Source organism: Ctenopharyngodon idella, chromosome 1 (genome assembly GCF_019924925.1).
Source record: "Ctenopharyngodon idella isolate HZGC_01 chromosome 1, HZGC01, whole genome shotgun sequence".
NCBI lineage: Eukaryota > Metazoa > Chordata > Actinopteri > Cypriniformes > Xenocyprididae > Ctenopharyngodon > Ctenopharyngodon idella.
The window spans coordinates 40,746,747-40,767,462 of record NC_067220.1 but is presented as its reverse complement, the minus strand read 5'-3'; the positions used below and the strand labels follow the sequence as shown (position 1 = coordinate 40,767,462).

The 20,716-nt window shown below is 35.6% G+C and overlaps 2 protein-coding genes and 1 non-coding gene across 4 annotated transcripts; 1 reads left to right on the top strand and 2 right to left on the bottom strand.

Annotated features, from left to right (window-relative positions):
- Positions 1-1,865: 1,865 nt before the first annotated feature.
- Positions 1,866-5,469, top strand: aptx (aprataxin). 2 transcript variants are annotated; one of them, XM_051899720.1, is made up of 9 exons: positions 1,866-2,019; positions 2,140-2,273; positions 2,344-2,390; positions 2,480-2,533; positions 2,701-2,958; positions 3,251-3,310; positions 4,723-4,949; positions 5,026-5,129; positions 5,195-5,469. In XM_051899720.1, the coding sequence occupies exons 2-9, from the start codon at positions 2,144-2,146 to the stop codon at positions 5,347-5,349; spliced, it is 1,035 nt and encodes a 344-aa protein (XP_051755680.1). In that variant the 5' UTR covers positions 1,866-2,019; positions 2,140-2,143; the 3' UTR covers positions 5,350-5,469. The 2 variants fall into 2 exon arrangements, with proteins under 2 accessions (XP_051755680.1, XP_051755691.1); XM_051899731.1 differs by lacking the exon at positions 1,866-2,019 and having other exon boundaries at positions 2,144-2,273; positions 2,649-2,958.
- Positions 5,470-5,520: 51 nt separating this feature from the next.
- slc44a1a (solute carrier family 44 member 1a) lies at positions 5,521-18,133 on the bottom strand. The gene is made up of 16 exons (XM_051899706.1): positions 17,629-18,133; positions 16,649-16,735; positions 14,998-15,140; positions 14,707-14,843; positions 14,520-14,613; positions 14,149-14,318; positions 12,070-12,159; positions 11,848-11,987; positions 11,578-11,764; positions 10,216-10,384; positions 9,923-10,079; positions 9,316-9,399; positions 9,095-9,232; positions 8,532-8,768; positions 8,318-8,395; positions 5,521-6,555 (listed from the first exon to the last, which is right to left on the bottom strand). Exons 1-16 carry the CDS (start codon positions 17,650-17,652, stop codon positions 6,535-6,537), a joined length of 1,956 nt encoding a protein of 651 aa, XP_051755666.1. The 5' UTR covers positions 17,653-18,133; the 3' UTR covers positions 5,521-6,534.
- A 1,088-nt stretch (positions 18,134-19,221) lies between these two features.
- trnaa-ugc (transfer RNA alanine (anticodon UGC)) lies at positions 19,222-19,293 on the bottom strand. Its single transcript has one exon. It is a non-coding gene; the product is annotated as a tRNA-Ala (tRNA).
- Positions 19,294-20,716: the final 1,423 nt, after the last annotated feature.

The window sequence follows — 20,716 nt, the reverse complement described above, 5'->3', positions numbered from 1 at the left end:
TTATAGACACGAATTAAAACAAAACCCCCTAAACAACAGCGTTTATGACCGTCATAAATAAAAACAAACATATCTCGGGAGAGTTTAAACTTTTAGACAAATGAGGCCTGTATGTAGGAGTCATTCACATACAACTACGAGTTCAAACGACCTTTAAATGACAAGTCTGTTAACACCACTTTGAAATACAATACAAACACTGTAAATGTTTTAATAAAAACAGTTTGTTAATACGCATGTGCATAAATGTAAACGTAAAATGACTTTGACGGCTAATTCAGCTAACGGCTAATAAAACTGACGCGCTATCGCGAGACATGAACGCGTACAGTCAAAAACACAAATATATCCATAAATGAAACACTTACGTGATGATAAATCAACTATCAACCACTCAAATGCGCGTTTATCCTCTAAAAGACCTGTAATAATGTTAGCGTGCGGGGGAATGTTTGTTAAACTGAAGCTAACTAGCCTGTGCTAACCTTCAAGCTCTGTATAATGACAGAAATCCCGTCAATTAATGCATAACACCAGATAAAACCTCTGGAAAACAACCGAAAACAACCGAAAACAACATGACAAGACAGGGAGATGTAAAAAGCCCAGTGTTGACATGATTTAAAGTGTGTTAGTGCAGGCCAGCTCTTACCTGATCTCTCAATGATCCCCTCTGAAGAAGGAAGTCAGTGACATGAGATCACAGGAGTGAGTTACTCACACAACTCGCATAAAAGTCACATTATCGCATCTTTCCCAGTTCGCACAATACAGATACCGTCCTGATTTTGGTCAACACACGCGTAGAAATGATTTGACTTACTCGTTAATGACATTTTAGTTAAAACTGATTTGTTTTTAATGAGTAAATGTGGTAAATAGTAGCCTAATAAAGCTGCCAGAGTTACAGGGATTTTACAAAAAGTTGATTGTGGTAAATTAACTGTCATGCACGAACCTCGAGTGGTTCATTGTTTTTATCCTACAAACACTAATATGAAAACACAAATGTTCAATAATAAACACCTAATTACATGTATTATTCATAATAACCGGAATAAACAGCTCTTCCAAGTAATTTAGTTCATTACCAAGCAACGTAACACCTTTTTCCCTCTTCAAATAACAGACATTGTTATTGTTAAACACAAATACGCGTTCACTGAAAGACAAAATAAATAAATATGAACAAATTAAAAACGTACAAATAATAAATACTGAACTATTTAAAAGCAAAACCTTAGGTTAATCAGTATTTATTGCAAGTAATTTTAAGGGTTTTAAGACATTCCTTTTTTTTAGCTACTTTAAGGATTGAATTAAAATTTATGCTACAAAACTTTTAGAAATTGTAACAAATCCACAATTGTGGTAATAAAACGTATATAGGCTATATTCAAAACTACACAAAAGTTCTATATCTTTTTGTTTTGCATAAAAAATTTGATATTCAAAAGCAAATGTTACATTCTTTTAACTATCCATTCATACATTGTCCCAAAAGTGCATAAAAATAATACAATTGTTGAAAAGATATTCCTGAGATTCAAATCTGATAATTAAAGCAATAAGCTAATATGTTTCATTAATCATTCGGTTTCAGTCATTTTGTTTTGACTTGCCCACTGTAAATTAATGCAAATTTATAAACAATAAACAATGTAGCCTAAAATGTTACGGTGAAAACGTGTTAACTGTAAGATACTTTATATATATATATATATATATATATATATATATATATATATATATATATATATATATAATAAAACCATATAACCTTATTTGTTTTAGTTTGGTTAAAGAATATTTATCCTCAAACTACACAAATCTTTCTCGTCTATTGTAATGTGAGGTCCTAGCGCCGTTCGACCGGTAGGTGTCAGTATGTGCGCGTCTGCGTGTTTGTTGATGTCCATGAAGAAGATTGTGTGCGTCATGTGCTGCAGAGTGCAGTTCTCAGTGTTTTGTTTTCAACTATAACACTTTCTACTGTAGATATATTACACCAGCAGCAGGGTAAGTGAATATATGTGGCGTTTAGAGAAGCACTTTAGTCAGAGTATGCTGGAAATTCACAAATCAGCCCATAATATTCTATTATGTGTGTTATAAAGTATTATATCAACATGTTTTCAGGGAGATGCCACTGTGCTTACTAGTAAGTGAAGATGATCCACATAAACCCATTCAGCTTCCTCATCAACAAGCTGTGACTTTGGGTCGAGGACCAGAAACTAAGATAAAAGACAAAAAGTGCTCAAGAGAACAAGGTAGTGTACCATATGAGTCAGTGTAAAGAAAAGAGAAGCAGGATTTATTTATTTGATGTTTTTCTTGCAGTTGAATTCAGAGCTGATTGCAACAGAGGATTTGTCTCTGTTAAACAGGTATGATAAATATTATAATATGTAATATATTATAGTATAATAGATATTATAATAATACATGTTTGAACCACTTGTTGCTTTTTTAACAGTTGGGTGTGAATCCTACAAATGTGGACAATGTGGTTGTGGGCAGAGGAAATCAGGTATCATCAAAACAGCAGCTTTGTTAGCTTGTGTTAAATCAGTTATTTTGTCAGCATCTAGCTTAGTGTGTCCATAAATGCCCGGTTCTCTTGTAATTGAGGCTGTATTGCACAGGTTACTGGTCTTAACATCCTACAAAACACATGTCGCCCACCTCTACAACCAGGTGACCATAAAGCCGGGCCAGAGACTTTACATGGTCAACCAGATGTATCCATATACAGTGAAGTTCACCGAGCAGACGTTCACACCCAGATCCGCTGCAGAGGGGAGCAAAGCCTCCAAAAGATCCCATCAGATGAGCTGTGAGGGGAATGGAGAGAAGATCAAGAGCCCTGCAAAAACAACATCAACATCCTCCTCCCGTACATCAGACACTTCACCTCCACCGAAAAAGACACCGCCGCCTGGACCTGATAAATCAGTGAATTTTTTTTTTTTGTTTCTAAGGGGCATGATTTTGCAATAATTAGCAATAAAATCCAAATATATGATATTTTACACTTGTAATTAAGGATTTTTAGGCAGTAGTTTTATAATGTCACTGATACTTTTTCCTATTTTCAGACACTTTTTACTTTAAAGCCAAGTTTCCAAGTTGGCTGGAGAAACGGTTTATTGAAGTTTTTCTTTTTTAAATGCTGACCTCTTTTACAAGAGCTCAGTTACAAGTTCTGACTTTGGATTGAAACACTGCAAACATTCTTGTTTCCCAGGAATCTGCTGGCCATTGGAGCCAAGGGCTTAAAGTGTCGATGCAGGACCCCAAGATGCAGGTATGAGTTGTGCATTTCTATTGAAACTTATATTGATGAATTATATATAAATCTGTGTTCATGCTGCCACGCTCAGCCAGAGAGAGCAGTTTTGAACCACACAGTAGTTATTTCTGTTACAAAGATTCAAATTATCACAGAAGTTTAAAGTTTGGATATAAACACTGATGTCCACTGTAGTGATTTGAAACTAACTTGGCGCTTCAAATAACGGTCGTATCAATTTCATCTTACCCCACTAGGTGGCGACAAGTGATTGTTAAAAATGTATTTGTCATTGAATCAGTCATTCAAAAGATTCGTTCAAAAACACAGATTCATCCAGTAATGAAACAAGTATTTATTAATGGGTCAATGAAATTTAAAAAAGTATTAAATCAAATTAATTAAACATTTTTCCAGCAATTAATATTTTGTCAAAACCTCTAGTAAATTACGTTTTGTTTAGTTTTATATTCAGAATCATGGGAGAATCGTGATCTCTATTTGAAACAAAAAAAAAAAAAAAAAAAAAAAATCGCAATTCTCATTTTTAATATATATATTAGTATTCACCCTTTATTCCATTGTAATGTAAGCATATCATAGTTGTGCTTGGAGTCAATTGTTTTATTTGTGATAACGCAATGAAATTGTGTGGCCAGACTGTCATACAAAGAAATTATGAACACATGCAAAAACAAGAGAGAACCAATTAAATATTAATAACTGATTATGTTGTAGTTAATGAATGCTTTTTCTTGTGAGCTTATTGTTTTTCTATGCATTTTTTGCATAGTAAAACAAAACCTCTAACTGTAGTTTGCCAAATAATTTTGTCACATAAATACCTTAACCAAGTTTAGTGTTTTGTTTTTCCCTCATATTTAAAATATAAAAAATATTTTCCTCATATACGATGGTTTGTAGGGTCATTAAAGACAACATATCCCCTCTGGATATATATATGAAATCAAGTGACAGTGAAGACTTGCATATTTTTACAAAAGGTACAAATGCTGTTATTTTGAACTTTCTCTTCATCAAAGAATTCTGAAAAAAATGATTTCCACAAAAATATGAAGAAGCACAACTGTTTTCAACATTGATAATAATAAGAAATGTTTCTTGAGCATCAAATAATCATATTAGATGATTTCTGAAGGATCATGTGACACTGAAGACTGGATTAATAATGCGGAAAATTCAGCATTTGATCACAGGAATGAATTACATTTTACAATATATTCACATAGAAAAGTTATTTTAACAATATTACTGTTTTTACTGTATTTCTGATAAAATAAATGCAGTCTTGGTGAACACGAGACTTCTTTCAAAAACATTAAAAAAAAAATTTTTTTTTTAAATCTTACCGACCCAGTAGTGTGTATGTGTATTAAACCATAACAGCTATAATCCATTGTCCTCAGGTGTACAAAGATGATACGGTGGTGGTCATCAAGGACAAGTACCCAAAGGCGCGTTACCATTGGCTGGTTTTGCCATGGGACTCGATCTCCAGTCTGAAGGCTCTGCGGTCGGAGCACGTGGACCTGCTGAAGCACATGCAGCGTGTGGGAGATCAGATGGTGCAGCAGTGCCGTGACGCCCACAAACTGCGCTTCCGTCTGGGATATCACGCCGTCCCCAGCATGAGGTACACACGTCTGCACCCTGATTATTGTGTGGGGAGGACGGGGATTGTCATGAATTAAATGTTTGTTTCCTCTTAGTCACGTCCACTTGCATGTAATCAGCCAAGACTTCGACTCGCCATGTTTGAAGAACAAGAAGCACTGGAACTCCTTCACCACTGACTATTTTGTTGAATCTCAAGGTGAGTGGAAGGAAAACAAATGATGCAATGTTTGTGCATGATTACTAGCATTCATCTTCCCGCAGATGTCGTTACGATGCTGGAGCGTGATGGGAAAGTGACTGTGAAGGACGGCGCTAGTGAACTACTGAAGCTGCCTCTGCGATGTCACGCGTGTCATAAAGAGCAGCCGACGATTCCCAAACTAAAAGAACATCTCAAAACTCACATGCCTGCTTAAAAGACACTACAGCTCCCGTACGGGACAGTCACAGTTATTTTGTCTTGTTAAAAGTTTGTCAAAATTACAGTTCATTTTGCAAACAGCCCTTTAATAAATTTAATTTGTTCTGTATTTTCATTCAGACCTCACTTTCATTGTGAACATTCATACAATAATGAATCAATAACATTTTGCAAGTCTCTTTGGTTTTTATTGAATGGAGTGTCTAAACATGGTAGTTAAAAGTAAATTGTCTTCTTTCACACTAAAGCACTTGATGGAAGCTGCGGTGTGTAATTTTGGCATCAAATGGAATTGCACATATAACTCTTTTCAAGTAATTCATTGATTGCTGGGATAAAGAAGCTGTCCGGTTCAACCGGCCAATGTTGCCGAATCAGGCTCCTCAAACAAACAGACTGCAGTTCCATTTGGTGTTTGTTGCTATTGGTGTATAAATTACACACTTTAGCTAATTGGCACGAGGGAAATGACAATCATTGTTATGCTGTTGATTTAGAAGTTGAGAGTCTCGTATAATATATTTGCTTGTAACATAATGCTGCACAAAATAAAACAGTGCAAATATAAGCTGGAACTACTCTATTATATAATATTAAAATAGGACACTGGAGGACCGACTCTGAACCTCAAACGATCTGAAACTACTTGAGAAGATCCAATATTATTGCTTGCATAGAAAAACATCGACAGTTTAAGCTTCTGCAGACAGTAGTGTATTTCACATCTGTTACGGAAGTGCATCTTTCAAAGTCAAATGATATAAACAAGATAAAATACAAAAAGCACCTTTTAGCTAGATAACTAGGATTTTACAGACTAAAACCCTTAAATTATTTGCTTTATTTTAAACCAAAATATCTAGAATACTAATGCGGCTATTGCTAGGTGATAACTTCTGTATCAAATTTAATCTTAATAAAACAAATAAAAATGTAGGCAAGTTTTTTGAAAGGAAATTTAGGAGCAGAAATATTAGCGTGCAGACGACATCTTCCAGCTTGTCGTGTTGATTCTTGTGCATGTACGCAGCTCACTGTCCTAGAGCTTTTCTAATGTAAAATGCCCTTTAAGTTGTGATGACAGATGTCTGTCACATTATAATCCCTGAAGAGAAGCTTTTGTGCATCTCAATAGCACTTTTTTGGAGTGTCGGATGATGTAACACCACGCAGGTTTTCATCAAGCCAGTGTACCTCCAGTCTGAAACATAAGAAATGATAAGTAAATGAATAGAGCGCAACAGAGCCTGTCCACATTTTCAGTGCCATTGGCTCCGGATATGTTATTTCCATTCACTTTTCTCATGGAGATTTTAAAAAAGTCTTTTCTTAAAAATTTTAAGCCATGACTATGAGGTGAATCATGTCATTACAAAGTTTGATCTGAAGCAAAAAAGTACTTGAAAATCAGATAAAAAGACAAAAGGTACCATATTGTGTACTTAACGGCTTTAAAAAAAGAAGGAGCTACAATCCCATGAAGCATTGCGAATGACAAATAAAATGGAGAAATATAAAACTATTAAAGTTGTCGATTATATCTATAGAAACAATATATTTTAAGTTTATTGCAAAATATGCATTTACTTACACAAATATTTAAGTATTTTAACAGCAGACAGAACATTTTCGGTACTTCATTGGAGGAAACCAACGCTGCGTCCGAAATCGAATACTTCCCTACCATATAGTATGCGAAAAACAGTATGCCAAAAGAGTAGTATGTCCGAATACATAGTATTCAAAAAACAGTAGGCGAACCTACTACTACTACTACTATCTAATAAGACCTACTACTTCCAGCGAGATTCTGAAGTGCACATTTGATGGACACTTTACTATCCCATGAGGCCACGGGAGAGGATTTATGGATTGCAGGAAAGCTGACGCTGGTAGGTCACATGACAGTAACAACATGGCGGATGTAGTACATCCAAATTTCATTTATACTACTTATATACATACTTCATATAACATACTTTTTTTTAACAGTCACAAAGTAAGTTTAAATTCAAATGTAGCACCTACTCAGACAATATGCGACTGTATGCAAGTGTGCCACACATGTCCTGAAAAGTGAAGCCAAAACATTTCGATCGCCCCCTGGTGGCTAGCTGCAATATAGGTCATAAACCATGCCTTCTCCATATAATTAAATGGGACGCGAGTCAAATACAATTACACTTTAATTTTTTTTGTTTCTGTCATTTTAGGTAGTTCTCATCACGCTGACGTATGTTCACGTGTTCGTTTTCCCAATAAGGTTTTAGTTGTAAGGTCATGATTGACAGCTGTGCTTGCGATTGACGGCAGGATCACTACTGCACAGATTTGGCTCCAAATTACATAATCACTGCACAATGTCAACAGCCATTTCTGGGATTTTGGCTTCATTTTTCTATGGTGGAAGGAAGTAGAGACACATCATCCATCTTACAGTCTATGGTGGAAACTTTCAGATTGTACGGTTTTCTGTACAGCATCATGGGTAATGTATTTTTCCACGGCAAATTCGGTTGTTAAACACAATCATTTTAAAGATAAGTAGAGTTAATGCAAACAGATAGCTTTAACTGAAGCATATACCATTGATTAACATCCTCGGAGCTCACAGTAGGTCTGCCTTTAAAATGTAAAAGTTATCGTTAAAATTCATTTTCCCTATGAAGAAAATGATTGGAGTTTTTAATTTGGGAACCCAACTGTTACACTCTAAAAAACAAACATATTTAATCTTGTGCTTGTATTGTTTATGCATTAACACTCTTGTGTAACTAATGCTGCATTTCACCCACTCAGAAAACTGGAATTTCCAACTTCCTACTAGGAAAAGTGCAATAAAAGACTTGAAACTTGTGCAAAATCAATGGAACATGTTCCTAAATGGAACGTGGCATTAAAAAGGTGTTTATGCCAAAAAAAAAAAAACTGATCAATTGAAAATAAAACAATATTAAACTCACCATTGATTTCATTTCCCGACTGTCTCCTTCTGCTTTGCTGTACTTCTCTGTCGCTTTCCTGGCGTTCTCTACAAACTCCTACATGAACGATCGCAAAGAGACACCAAGAGCATGTTTAATCTGCTATACAACAACACAAGGCTATTATAAATGACTTTTGGTTGGGCTTAATTGATCTTGAGGTCTGAGAAAATGAATAGGGGAAAGCTCTCACCATAAGGGTCTTGTCCATGTAGTACTCCCTGCCCGGGCTGCCATCGTTGTACTTGGTGTCGATGGCGAAGCAGAGGAAGAGTACGTCTACTACGATCTCATAGATGGAGAGGAAACAGTGGGCCACCAGGAAGGCGAACACACACACGATGATGAGCGGCAGCACCCAGACGGTGTACTCGCGCTGATAGTTCAACGAAAGGACGCCCGCAAACGCCGTGCATGACACGATCAACACCTGCAGACACAAGAAACACAAAGGAAAAAAATTTAAACCACCAATCAAAACAAGTTTTATTGCTTATAGCTTAGCAATCTTTAGCACATAAATCATACCACAACACTTTGTGACTGAATACCTCAGATCAAAAAGATTAAATATGATTTTGTTAACTGAAATTAAGCTGAAATAAAAAAATAAACAACAAAAAAATTCAAAATAGTTAAAAAATTAATGCTGCCTTGTCAACTTACTGAAATAAAAAGCTGAGTACTAAAATTAAAACTGAAATAAAAACAAATATATATGTATATATTAATAAATACTATAAAAGTATAAAATACCTTTCCCAAAAACAGGACAAAGTCCCCGACACTGTTGATAGCTGCCACACGGAGAGCATTTTCCACAAGGATGAGGAAAGCATCTCGTGCAGATGTGCAGAAGTTGGTGCTGTTAATGGCCGTTGCCGTATATGCGTTCTGAAGAAAAGCCACACGATTAATGCATCAAATTAACATGAATTAATTCATCTTTCTGCAAAATATGCATATGCAATGCTCACCAAGTTCAGGTAAGTGAGGCACTTTTCTAGACACCATAGACAGCAGATACACGCCTTCAGCATGCAGCGGGCACAGGCGTTTTCCTGCAGGAACAACATTTTATTCATTTTACCATTCAAAGTTTTGGATCAATTTCTTTTTTGAAGAAATTAATACTTTTATTCAGCAAAGAAGCATTAAACTTGTCAAAAATGACAGTCAAGACATTATAATGTTACTTGTTATGTTATGTCAAATAAATCTGTTCTTTTGAACTTTCTTTTCATCAAATAATCCTGAAAAAAATATGAAGCAGCACAACTATTTTCAACATTGATAACAACAACAACAACAAATGGGAGCATCAATTCATCATATCAGAATGATTTCTGAAGGATCCTGTGACACTGAAGACTGGAGTAATGATGCTGAAAATTCAGCTTTAATCACAGGAATAAATAACATTTTAAAATATATTCAAATAGAAATCAGTCATTTTAAATTGCCACAATATTTCACAATATTACCGTTGTAAAGGCACACTGTGTAACTTTTGGCCCTCTAGCGGTTAAAAAACAAAACTGCATGCATTTTGCAGAAGAACGTTGTTTTTCTGCAAAAACTTACTTTTCCTTTGAGCTGACTGTGGATGTAGGTGAGGATGAGGCGAGGAATCTCCACTAGAGTGATGATGAAGGCTCCTTTAGCTACGGTACCCAAATGATAGCGCATCAGACGCAGGACAGACGACACTATGGGCGTGAAGGGCAGCTGAGACTTATCTCTACAAGAAAAACAGAGAAGAAAAATAAATAAATAAATAAAATAATAATAATTCACAACGATTGCCCTGAATAGACAAAGTGGAAGCATCACAAATAAAGTGTCTTAACTTTTTCTAAATGACTTTGACCTCTGACCTGGTGAAGTAGTATGTGACCACAGCGCCAGCTATGGTCATCTGCTGACAGGCGAGGATGAACTCACTGATCCAGATGAGACCCACGGCGTGGTACCACACCATGTACTGCAGCGGCCCGTCCATATGAAACTCCACCAGACCCGTCTGGTTATTCTTCACTGGACTTCCTGTGGGGAAAAAAAATCATGTCATGATAGTTTACATACATGACAGTTTTGTACAGAAACCTGAAATTCTGTTCTAGTGAAACACTGATATATAATAACACTAAAATCAGTGGATTAGGACTAGGCAATATATTGAATATTTATGACACATTTATGATGATTTTCCTTCTGAAATAACAACAAGCACATTGTAAATATAGCTATCATTATAGTGATCAAGTTTTCTAGATGCCATATATGAGAATTTTTTTGTATGTATGACTCGTAATTGCGAAAGTCAGAATTGCAGGATATAAAATTGCAACTGCGAATAAAAAAAGTCAGAATTGCGAGTTTCTGACTTTATAACTCGCAATTACGAGTTTATATCTCGCAATTATGAGAGAAAAAAATCAGAACCAGTGTTACTTTAACACTAAGTAGAGAGGGACCATATGTAATCTGAGCAGAGTTGATTTTGCTGTGTATAATCACGCAGTTAGCTAACAATGTAATAATTTAGGCAATTTAATTTAGTCACTGTTAGCAAATTAATTTAAGGTAGAAACAAATGAGCTAATGGAAGTAATGAATACATGTTAACAATAATTAGGATATATAGCAATATTTGGAATGTGCGAGCTGATCCAGAGTTTGTGTCATTTTTGATTCATTTCACTGAATCAGATCAAACTGTCAGTTCTCATAAAGTGAATCAAAAAGGATTTTTTTTGCATCAGCAAATATATTTTCATGCACTAATGTAACAATAATATAAATTATAAATTAAATAATAAATATAAAATAGGTCCACGAGCCGGGACTCGAACTCGGGTCACCAAAAGCGCAACATGTCGGCGCGCTGCCCACAAAGCTATCGGCGTTGACAATTATTTCCATGAACCAATGTAACAATGTAATAAATAGCAATATGATAGATTTATTTTCATTTTTGAGTTGTGATGCAAACAAATATACAAAAATAATTTTATGTATATGTGCAAAAATGCCTTGATTATCACAAAAACTACATTTTTTCCACGTTTCAGTTCTGTCTTTAAACATTTTGAATGTTCTTCACTGGAACAGAAACTTAACTATCGAGTTGAATATATCTGAAAATATATATACACCCAAGCTATATCGTCCAGCCCTGCGATCGACTAACTGAAGCTCCGCCCACCCCAGACCTTCATTTGTTCGTGCTGACGAACCTGCGGTTCCGAGGAAGAGGAGCACGGTGATCCAGTAAACCCAGAAGAGCATGAGCGTGAGGAAGGTCCAGAAAGGCTGCAGGGCTAGCAGGGGCAGATGGGTGAACACTTTCCCAGCCACATGGAACAGAGCGATAGTGAGTGCCACACGCTTCCTCATGAAGAACATCAGCAGGAGCAGAATCACCTGAGGTATACAGTGCATATTAAATATTTGCATTTGGCAGTCATACAGTAGCTTGCGATTCCAGGCGTAGCCCCAGTTCATACCGTGAAAACAGTGGCAGCGATGGCGTAGATGAGCAGGGCTTGTTGGTTGTCTTTGGCCACCTCCAGTTCATGAGCCGGTAGAGTGGCATTCACTGCTTTCCTTTGATCCACGTACAGCCACCACAAAATACCAGCTCCACCTGCCACAAACACAGCGACTTTCAGCTAGTGACAGTCAGTGCTGGTCATTTAATTTATTCCAATATGATACTAAGGCCTTACCAATTGACCCGACCACCACAACAGCTGTAAGAATCCAGACCAAAAGCACGGATATGTAGCGGATCACAACCATCAGAATCAGAGACAGAACTGCAGAAGAAAGCAAAGGAAAACATAATGGTGCTTTAATTCTCACTTTTTAACTGACACTTCTTGTGCAAATCTGAGGTATCATACTTGACTTAAGACGGTCACACTTTACAATCAGGTCTTATTAGTTAACATTAGTTAGAGCATTAACTAACAATGAGAAACAGTATTTATTCACCTTTGTAAATGTTAGTTATTAAAAATACATCTGTTCATTGTTAGTTCATATTAAAGGTGCAATGTGTAATTGATCTATTGACAGAAATGCAGTATAATATACATAACTATTTTCAGTGGTGTATAAAGACCTTACATTATGAACCGTTACATTTTTATTAACTTAGAATGAGCCATTTCTATCTACATACACCGCGGGTCCCCTTACATGTTAAGTCACCATTTTGCACATGTTTCTACAGTAGCCCTAAACGGACAAACTGCTCTACAGAGCGCGTTTGCTTGACTGGCTACTCTCTGCTGTCCCAGACGATGACATCTTTGTCCTGTGTTGGCCACCGTAGCTTCTCTATATTGCAATTCTCAAACACACTGCCCCTAAAATTTACACACTGCACCTTTAACTCAGGTCCATTAAATAACAGATACAACATTTGATTTTAATAATGTATTAGTAAATGTTAAAAATGAACAGTATCTAAGATGAATAAATTTCATTGTTAGTTCATGTTACCTATTGCAAAGTGTTATCACTACAGCAAATTTTTAAAACAAATTTTCATTGCTTGAAATTAAACATACAAAAAAGTACTAATTGCCAAGGAAACATTTCTCCTTTTCATTTAGTTTAACTTTAATGTATTAAAATTACGGAAGAGGATTAGGGCCAAGCAATAATAAAAAAAATAAAACCATCTCAAGATTAAAGTCATTATAATGCGAGATTAAACTCGATAAATTTCGAGAAAAAGTCAAAATAAACTGTCAAGAATAACTTAATTAAATTTTGAGAATAAAGTCATTATATTTAGAGAAAAAAAGCTGAAATAAAATTGAGAATAAACATTAAATTGAGAATAAAGTCAATGCGTTTCGAAAAAAAAAAATTGCAAGCGGCTGGGTCCAGTCCAATTTGCGCAATGTAGCTTGCAAATTCTCTTTAAAGTTCGTACATTATTCGGTTATAATTAGCTGAAGTATGATAGTATTTTTTTGTTATTAAAAGAAAGCCTAAAATATAGCTTGACTAAGTGATCCAACTCTGTCATCAGTACGCAATGAAATTGACACTGACGGAATGCGTTTCTTCTCAAAAAAAAAATTTTTTTCTCGAAACACAACTTTATTCTCGAAATGTAATGATTTTATTCTCAACTTTGTATTTTGACTTTTTTTCTTGAAATTTAACCAGTTTAATCTCGAGATGGTTTAATTTTTTTTATAATTGCTTGGCCCTAATCCTCTTCCATATAAAATAACTAAAACTGAAATAAAAATTAAAGAAAATATATAGACATTTAATAAAAAATAAAAAATAAAAACTAATAAAAATGGCAAAAACATACAACAAAATTACTAAAACTAAAATTAAAATAAAAACTAAATTCAAAATATCAATAAAAACTATAATAATATCTCAATTAGTGTTGGGGAAAGTTACTTTTAAAAGTAATGTGTTACAGTATTGTGTTACTCCCTAAAAAAGTAACTAATTGCTTTACTTAGTTACTTTTCATGAAAAGTAATGCATTACATCACTTTTGCGTTACTTTTTCTCACCTGGGCTGGCTTGTTTGTTTTTTAATAGCAAAAAAAAAAAGTTTCGTAACTTTTCAAGTTACTAGTTACTTGAAAAAAGTAATCTGATTACGTAACTCATGTTACTTGTAATCGTTACCCCCAACACTAATCGCAGTGATAATAAAATAACACTGATGCAAACCAGGTTTTATATTTATGAAAATATGCTTCATAAGTGTTCAGGAGTGGTTTGACAGTCAGCTTTGTTACAGTCTAATCGAATGCGCTCACCGAGGGCTAGCAGACACAGGCCCATGATGATCTCTTTGGATGTCATCACTCCAGCGATGACCCGGTGCACCACGCTGTTGTCGCTGACGAAAGTGATGAATGCCTCCGCAAACTCGGCAAAGCAGGAAATGTCAACGGGCATACAGCGGTGAAACACTGGTAAAGATGCGCTGCACCAAGAAATGACAAATAATGAGGTTCCATAAAATATCAACCTAACGTTTTCTGTATGTATAAGCAGTAGTCTTTAAGACCTCATGAAATCACAAGATGAAGTTTCATTTGCTGTGTTGACATAATAGGTATCGCTGTTAACATTCATGTATCTATTATCGTTTTAAATTCCTAATTTTCATGCACTAAGTTTCTACCTTCGATGGACAGGAAGTGTTGGACATTTTGTAGCTCTATTAGGGTGAGATGAATATGTGTCTGGTTGTAAGTCATAGGTGCATAAATCAGATCCTAGAGACGATAATATGGAAAAACAAAACATTTGGTATAAATCACCATTTACATTTCATCATATTCAACTACATACGACAGCACTGAGCTCACCATTAACGGTTGAGAACTTTGTGAGATCCTCGTAAGACTGCAGCTCAGTCTCTGGGCACTTTGAGACGCACAAAGCCACGGATTTAATCTTCCTTTTCATTAAGTCGATCTTGCAGGGATCCAGGAAAAACACATACCTGTGACAAAACCATTGAAAGAAATTATCATTCTATCTTCCTGATGCACTTGTATTTACTGCAGTTATTGATTGCATATGGGATCAGGTGATCAATGAATCAAGAGATCTACAGATTTCTGTTTCAGCTTCGCTCAATACTTATTTTCACACACTTTCTGGAGGTGTGGTCCCAGCCGCTGAGCTCTATTTCTGGGATTTTGGCATTCTTCTGACCGCAGGTGTTCCCGTAGCTGTCGTACCCTGATATGAGTCTTGAGGCGGCCCCTGTTGCTATGGCGAAGCCACAGATGCAGAGCTGCGATAGAAACACAAGATGACAATAATGGGACACAACCAATAGCAGAAATGAAATGTCTATAGGTGTTCCCCCCAGAACTGACTATCAGGTGTATTATTTACCTATACGAGGGTATTTTTTCCATATAAAAACAGACAGCATACTTAAATTGAACCAATTAATTAATTTCATTTAAACAGTGTTTGTGGTAACACCAAGAGTGCCACACGAGTCCTGAAAAGTGAAACCAAAGGATCTCGATCGCCCCAAGGTGGCTGGATGCAGTATAGATCATAAACCCCGCCCTCTCCATGTACTGTAATAAACGTGAGACAAACTAAACAGTCAAATTACACGTAAAATATTTTTTCTTCCAAAGATGGTTTCTGTCATTTTTGGCAGTTTTTAATCACGCTCATGTTAAAGTGTTCGTTCTTTAAATAAGTTTGTTTTAAGTCAATTTTCATTTGATGCTATAAAAACGCAAGTTTTGACGTCATGATTGGCAGCTGAGATTACAGCTTCTCTGAGCGAAGTAGTCACTGAGGCGCCAACTGACTTTTCTCTGGATCTTCGGGAGGAGATTGGAGCTTCAACTTTAATTTCTACATTTTCACAACTGTTTATTTCACAGCGACATAATGTCGTTCTGCAGTATTAACCGATTTTGCGGGAGTGTGGGCGGGACCTTGATATCGCGGCTCCACTTTGTGCTCACTGCTGCGCAAACTCAGGCTCCAAGTTCACTATGCGCAGACTCGAGACTCAAGATGTCAGCGCCATATTGACACACTGGCAGCTTCAGTTACTACAATGGAAGAGAGTGAAGGTGCGTCGTCCATCTTTTTTTTACAGTCTATGGGTAACACATAGTAATAAGCAAGAATGACTTTAGTTAAACATCACATCTGTGCTTCATTTTTTTTGTTTTTATTGCTTTAGTAAGAGTGTTGAACTTTCTTCTCCTGCGTCCTATTCTTCTGCGATCCAGAACGACAGCACAACTGAAAGGTTTGTTTGAGCTGCGCCCTCTACTGTACAGGAGTGAATTAGCTTTTTCTTCAGCCTGAGGCTTATTCATTTCACTTTTGGTGTGAAAGCGCCTTTACATTTGCCAAAAATAAAAAAATTTTTGTTATTAAAAAACAAACAAGCACAGCTCAGGTGAGTAAACAGTAATGCAAAAGAAATGTAATGCATTACTTTCCATAAAAAATAACTACGTAACACAATTAGTTATTTTTTTTAGGGAGTAACGCAATATTGTAACGCACTTTTAAAAGTAACTTTCCCCAACATTGCTATCATCTATATTAACAAAATAACATGAAACAGCAACAACAGCAATAATAATAATAATCGATACATTTAATAATTATAAATAATAATAATAATAATTTTATACTTAACAATTAATTTTTTTCTTGTATTTTTGTGTCCAGTATTTTATTTATATTTTTAAATATATGAATTATATTTCTTTTTATTAATTTCATAAGACCTATTGATCATATCTGTTCTCTTACCATGCCGATATTGAAGAGGATGAACAGGAGCAGCCATGGGATATCTGTGCACTTCCTCTGCTCTAAGGGTTTCCAGTCGCGTGTCTTCTGCAAAGAGGAAGTTGACATCGTTGACATGACGCACACAGAAAAATAGCAATGTGAAAATGTAAATAAATACACAAAATATGCAAATAAAAACATTAAAGACACTGTGACCAGCAGTGTTATTTTAGTATTATGTATATACTATTATAGAATTTCATATTTTGTATTAGCAAAAAAATTATATATTTTTAGTATTATATTTTAACTTCCAATATCAAGTTTAAGTAATTTTGTAATGTGCTTTTTTCATTTTATTGTTCTATTTCAGCTTATTATATTTGTTACCAAAATGCCAAGGCAACTAATTTTCAATTTAAGTTTTTCATCTAATGTTCACTAAAACAACAAAAAGATTTTTAACAATTTTAGATTTAGTTAACAATAACAACACTGGTGACCAGTCGAAGGTTCCTAAAATATAAGCTTCTCATTTAATCCAAAAATATTAATCTCGGAAAAACATAAAAAAAGAAAAGTTCAACTACGTAGACTCAAATTAGTTGATTTTAGATTTTAGGCAAATATAGCATAGATAAAACAAAATTAAGGCAGATCAGTGAATGAATGGGACTGTCTGAACACCCCGCCTCGTTTTCAGTCAAACCCGGAAATGAGCTTTACACTGTTGACAAACAAAGCTCTGACCCTTGATTTATCATTATTTTGATGCAATGTAGGCTACTGGGTCCAAATAGATCTCTAGCCTATATAAAGTCTACAGACCTTCTCTTTTACAAAACTCCATTTACAAGATATTTGCATATAAGTGATCGTAATATGTAATACGTTTGCACTCGTAACTTCTTGCCATGCATGTGGTCGTTTAACTCCAGAAAGTTTCCAGATGTGAATCTGCATGCATTTACACGATGTTTTGCTTCATGATCTCTTACCTGTGTGCTGCCGCAGCATCCCATAATTCCTGAGTTGATGAGAATCACAAACAGAAACACACATGAAACAGTGTAAATCAGGGAGTCGCCAGCGCGAGATCAGCGTGTCCTGCAGCAATTTCAGGCGAATGAAGTGTAAAAGTTGCACATTGGTAATAAATACGTATAAATGCCCTTGGAAACAAAACTCGTCCAATATAGCAATCACACATGAATTATATAAAACACACGCAAGTCGCTGATGTTAGTAAATGGATTAGGATGTGTTTTTTCAGGATCTGACGTCCTGTAATTCTCCCTTGTGAATTCCGTGACAAGGTGAAGGCGGAGCTGTCCTGTCCTTCTCCTCCTCCTCCTTTTCCTCTGTCACACTGGAAAACATTGAACTAAGATCAGATATTTCACACTCCAGTTCCCGAGCTGCTGGACTCTGGCTCTCCATAATCGAATCTAGATTAATATTATGACAGGCACACATGTTTCACGTTTGTTATGCTAGTTATGTCATTGAACTAGCGATGTTTGATTCGCGAACGAATTGTTCTTTTTTATAATGATTCGGTTGATGATTCACAAAGAATCATTCGATAGCAGGACTGAACCGGTGTTCAGTGTAGTGCATTACTAAGTAATTAATTATTGTAATTTCATTATTTTTCCCTTAAAGAAGTAAAGTAGGCTAATGAATTACTCTTAATTTTTCTGTAATTTAATTACAGTTACTTCTGATTTAATTGCATTAAATACTGTTTAGACATTGAACAATTCTAAAACAATAGTGGATTTAATAACAAAAAATGTATGTTTTTAATATAACCCTCTCCCTTGAAATGCTTTGGTTAGTTCATTAATAATTTATGCAATTTTATATTATTTATTTGATAGAATTAAAAGTAGCTATAAGCGAGTAATTAATTACTTTTTTAGAGTAACTTACCCAACACAGATTCTTACTAGTATCATAACATAGGCCTACACTTTTTTTAAGTGATCATTTAATTTCGAACAATATTTGACAGTATGTTGTTAACAGCATTGGGAGTAATTATATAATATGTGATTTATATAGTTTACATTATGTAATATATGATTATTACTAACGTTGCAAATAATAGTTACAACTTGACGTGAACAACTTAACGTGATCTAATAACCTATCCGACAACATAAAATACAAATTTGAAAAATTAAAATATTGTGGAGGAGAATACTTTTGAGTACTACCTAGAAAGAATTTGTGAATCTGGTCTGTCAAGAGATTCATTAAAACGAGCCGCCCAAATGAATCGATTCATATTGAATCGAACTTCTAGCTCGTTTACTGTGATTTTAGCACCATCTAGCGGAAAGAACGAAGTAGTGCGAAAAGTTTGCAGTGTCCGCGACTATTTTATGGTCTCGTTGTGGAGGTCCGGTCCAGGACATGTTTTAGACACAAAGCTTGCGTCACATCAGAAGGCTGAAGAGTTATTTTTGATATCTGAAGCTACAGATTGTTGTGCTGAAGTCTATTATGATTGTTTGTCCTTCATGGTGGGGGTTAGAATCTAAACAACTTTGTAAGGCAAACCAAACGTCAAACAGAAGCTAAAGTGGAGATGCCGGGGATTGAACCCGGGGCCTCATACATGCAAAGCATGCGCTCTACCACTGAGCTACATCCCCGTTGGGACGTTATAACTGATTTAGGCGAATAGTTGATCCACTGCAGCACTCTATTAGCAAAGTAACCCAAATACCCCAAATCATGCTGTCCCCTCCACTCAAACTGTGTTTGGGTGGATGGGACAAAAATAAAAACAACCACATTCTGAAAATAGAGATGATATTAACACAATTTTGTTGCAGTAGTACATCATTTTTTTTATTTCCATCAAAGGTTTGTGCAATATAGTAGCTATGACAATTTTATGACCTTATTATGAAAACTAGCTAAATGCATTTCAGGGTGAACTTCCTGTTTGATGCCTCCCCACCCACCTATACATGCATATATGAAAAAACTTTAAAAAAATTGGACTTTGGCTCAAAACCTTATTGTTACTGAGCCTGACTGCATCATTTGCTCATATTATGTGTGTACCAGTTATTCAGAACTATCTTGAAGTGTATGACAAACCACAAATGTTCATACCATTGCAGTTACCATGATATATTCTGCTTCCTGCTATCTACAATTCAGAAGTGTGATATTGTTGATACTAGGCTACCTGACAAATTACAAAGCGAAAGAGAAACTTTATTTGGGAAAGTACCCATGTTCCAAAACATAAATTGATTCTTGCCAAACACACGATTTACAAGAACTGAGAGCTCATTACTGCCACCAAACTAACCAAACGATGTGTTCACGTGACTGGACTGTCCTGCTGTGAGATAAGGAAGAGGACTGGAAAGCACGGTCTTTTGTCTCACCTTCTGTGGCTTCGCAAGCTCTTCCTGGTAAATTCCCACAGAATACAAGACAAAACAGTATAACATTTTTGTACCATCAGTCAGGTTCAATAATCTTCTCATACATTATCAACTCTAAACAAGATTGATTTTGGTTTCATTTGGTTTGTTTACGTTTACTTTTACTCACATGGAAAAGGCTGGTTGTATTGTTGTTTAATAGATTTAGAAACAAAATGTTGTTACTGAATGTGTGAACTGTAAATATCTTACAGTTGTACAGAAACAATGTGGTATTTGTCGTGGATTTATACTGCAGGCTACAATTCTCATTCTTTATTTTTTATGTAGGATGTAGGAGTATCGTAAGCTTAGACGCCTCTCTCAGTTCAAACAAATATGGCTGTGCAACAAACTCAAGCTCCTCTTATCTTAAATCAAAATCCTCCAACATTTCTCTTTAAAAATTCTTGTTTTAGACTTCTAATCCGTGACCGGTGTTTTGTTTTGCTCTATCCTCTGCACTTCTGCTTTCATAATTATGTCATGCGTTGGATCAAAGGACACTCTTCCGCTGGAGCTAGACTCGTGAACGGCCGTTACCGGAAGCCAGTTATTATAGTTTATAAACGTATAAATATTGATATTGAATACAAAAACCCATCGCTTCGCTTCAGAAGGCCATTATTAACCC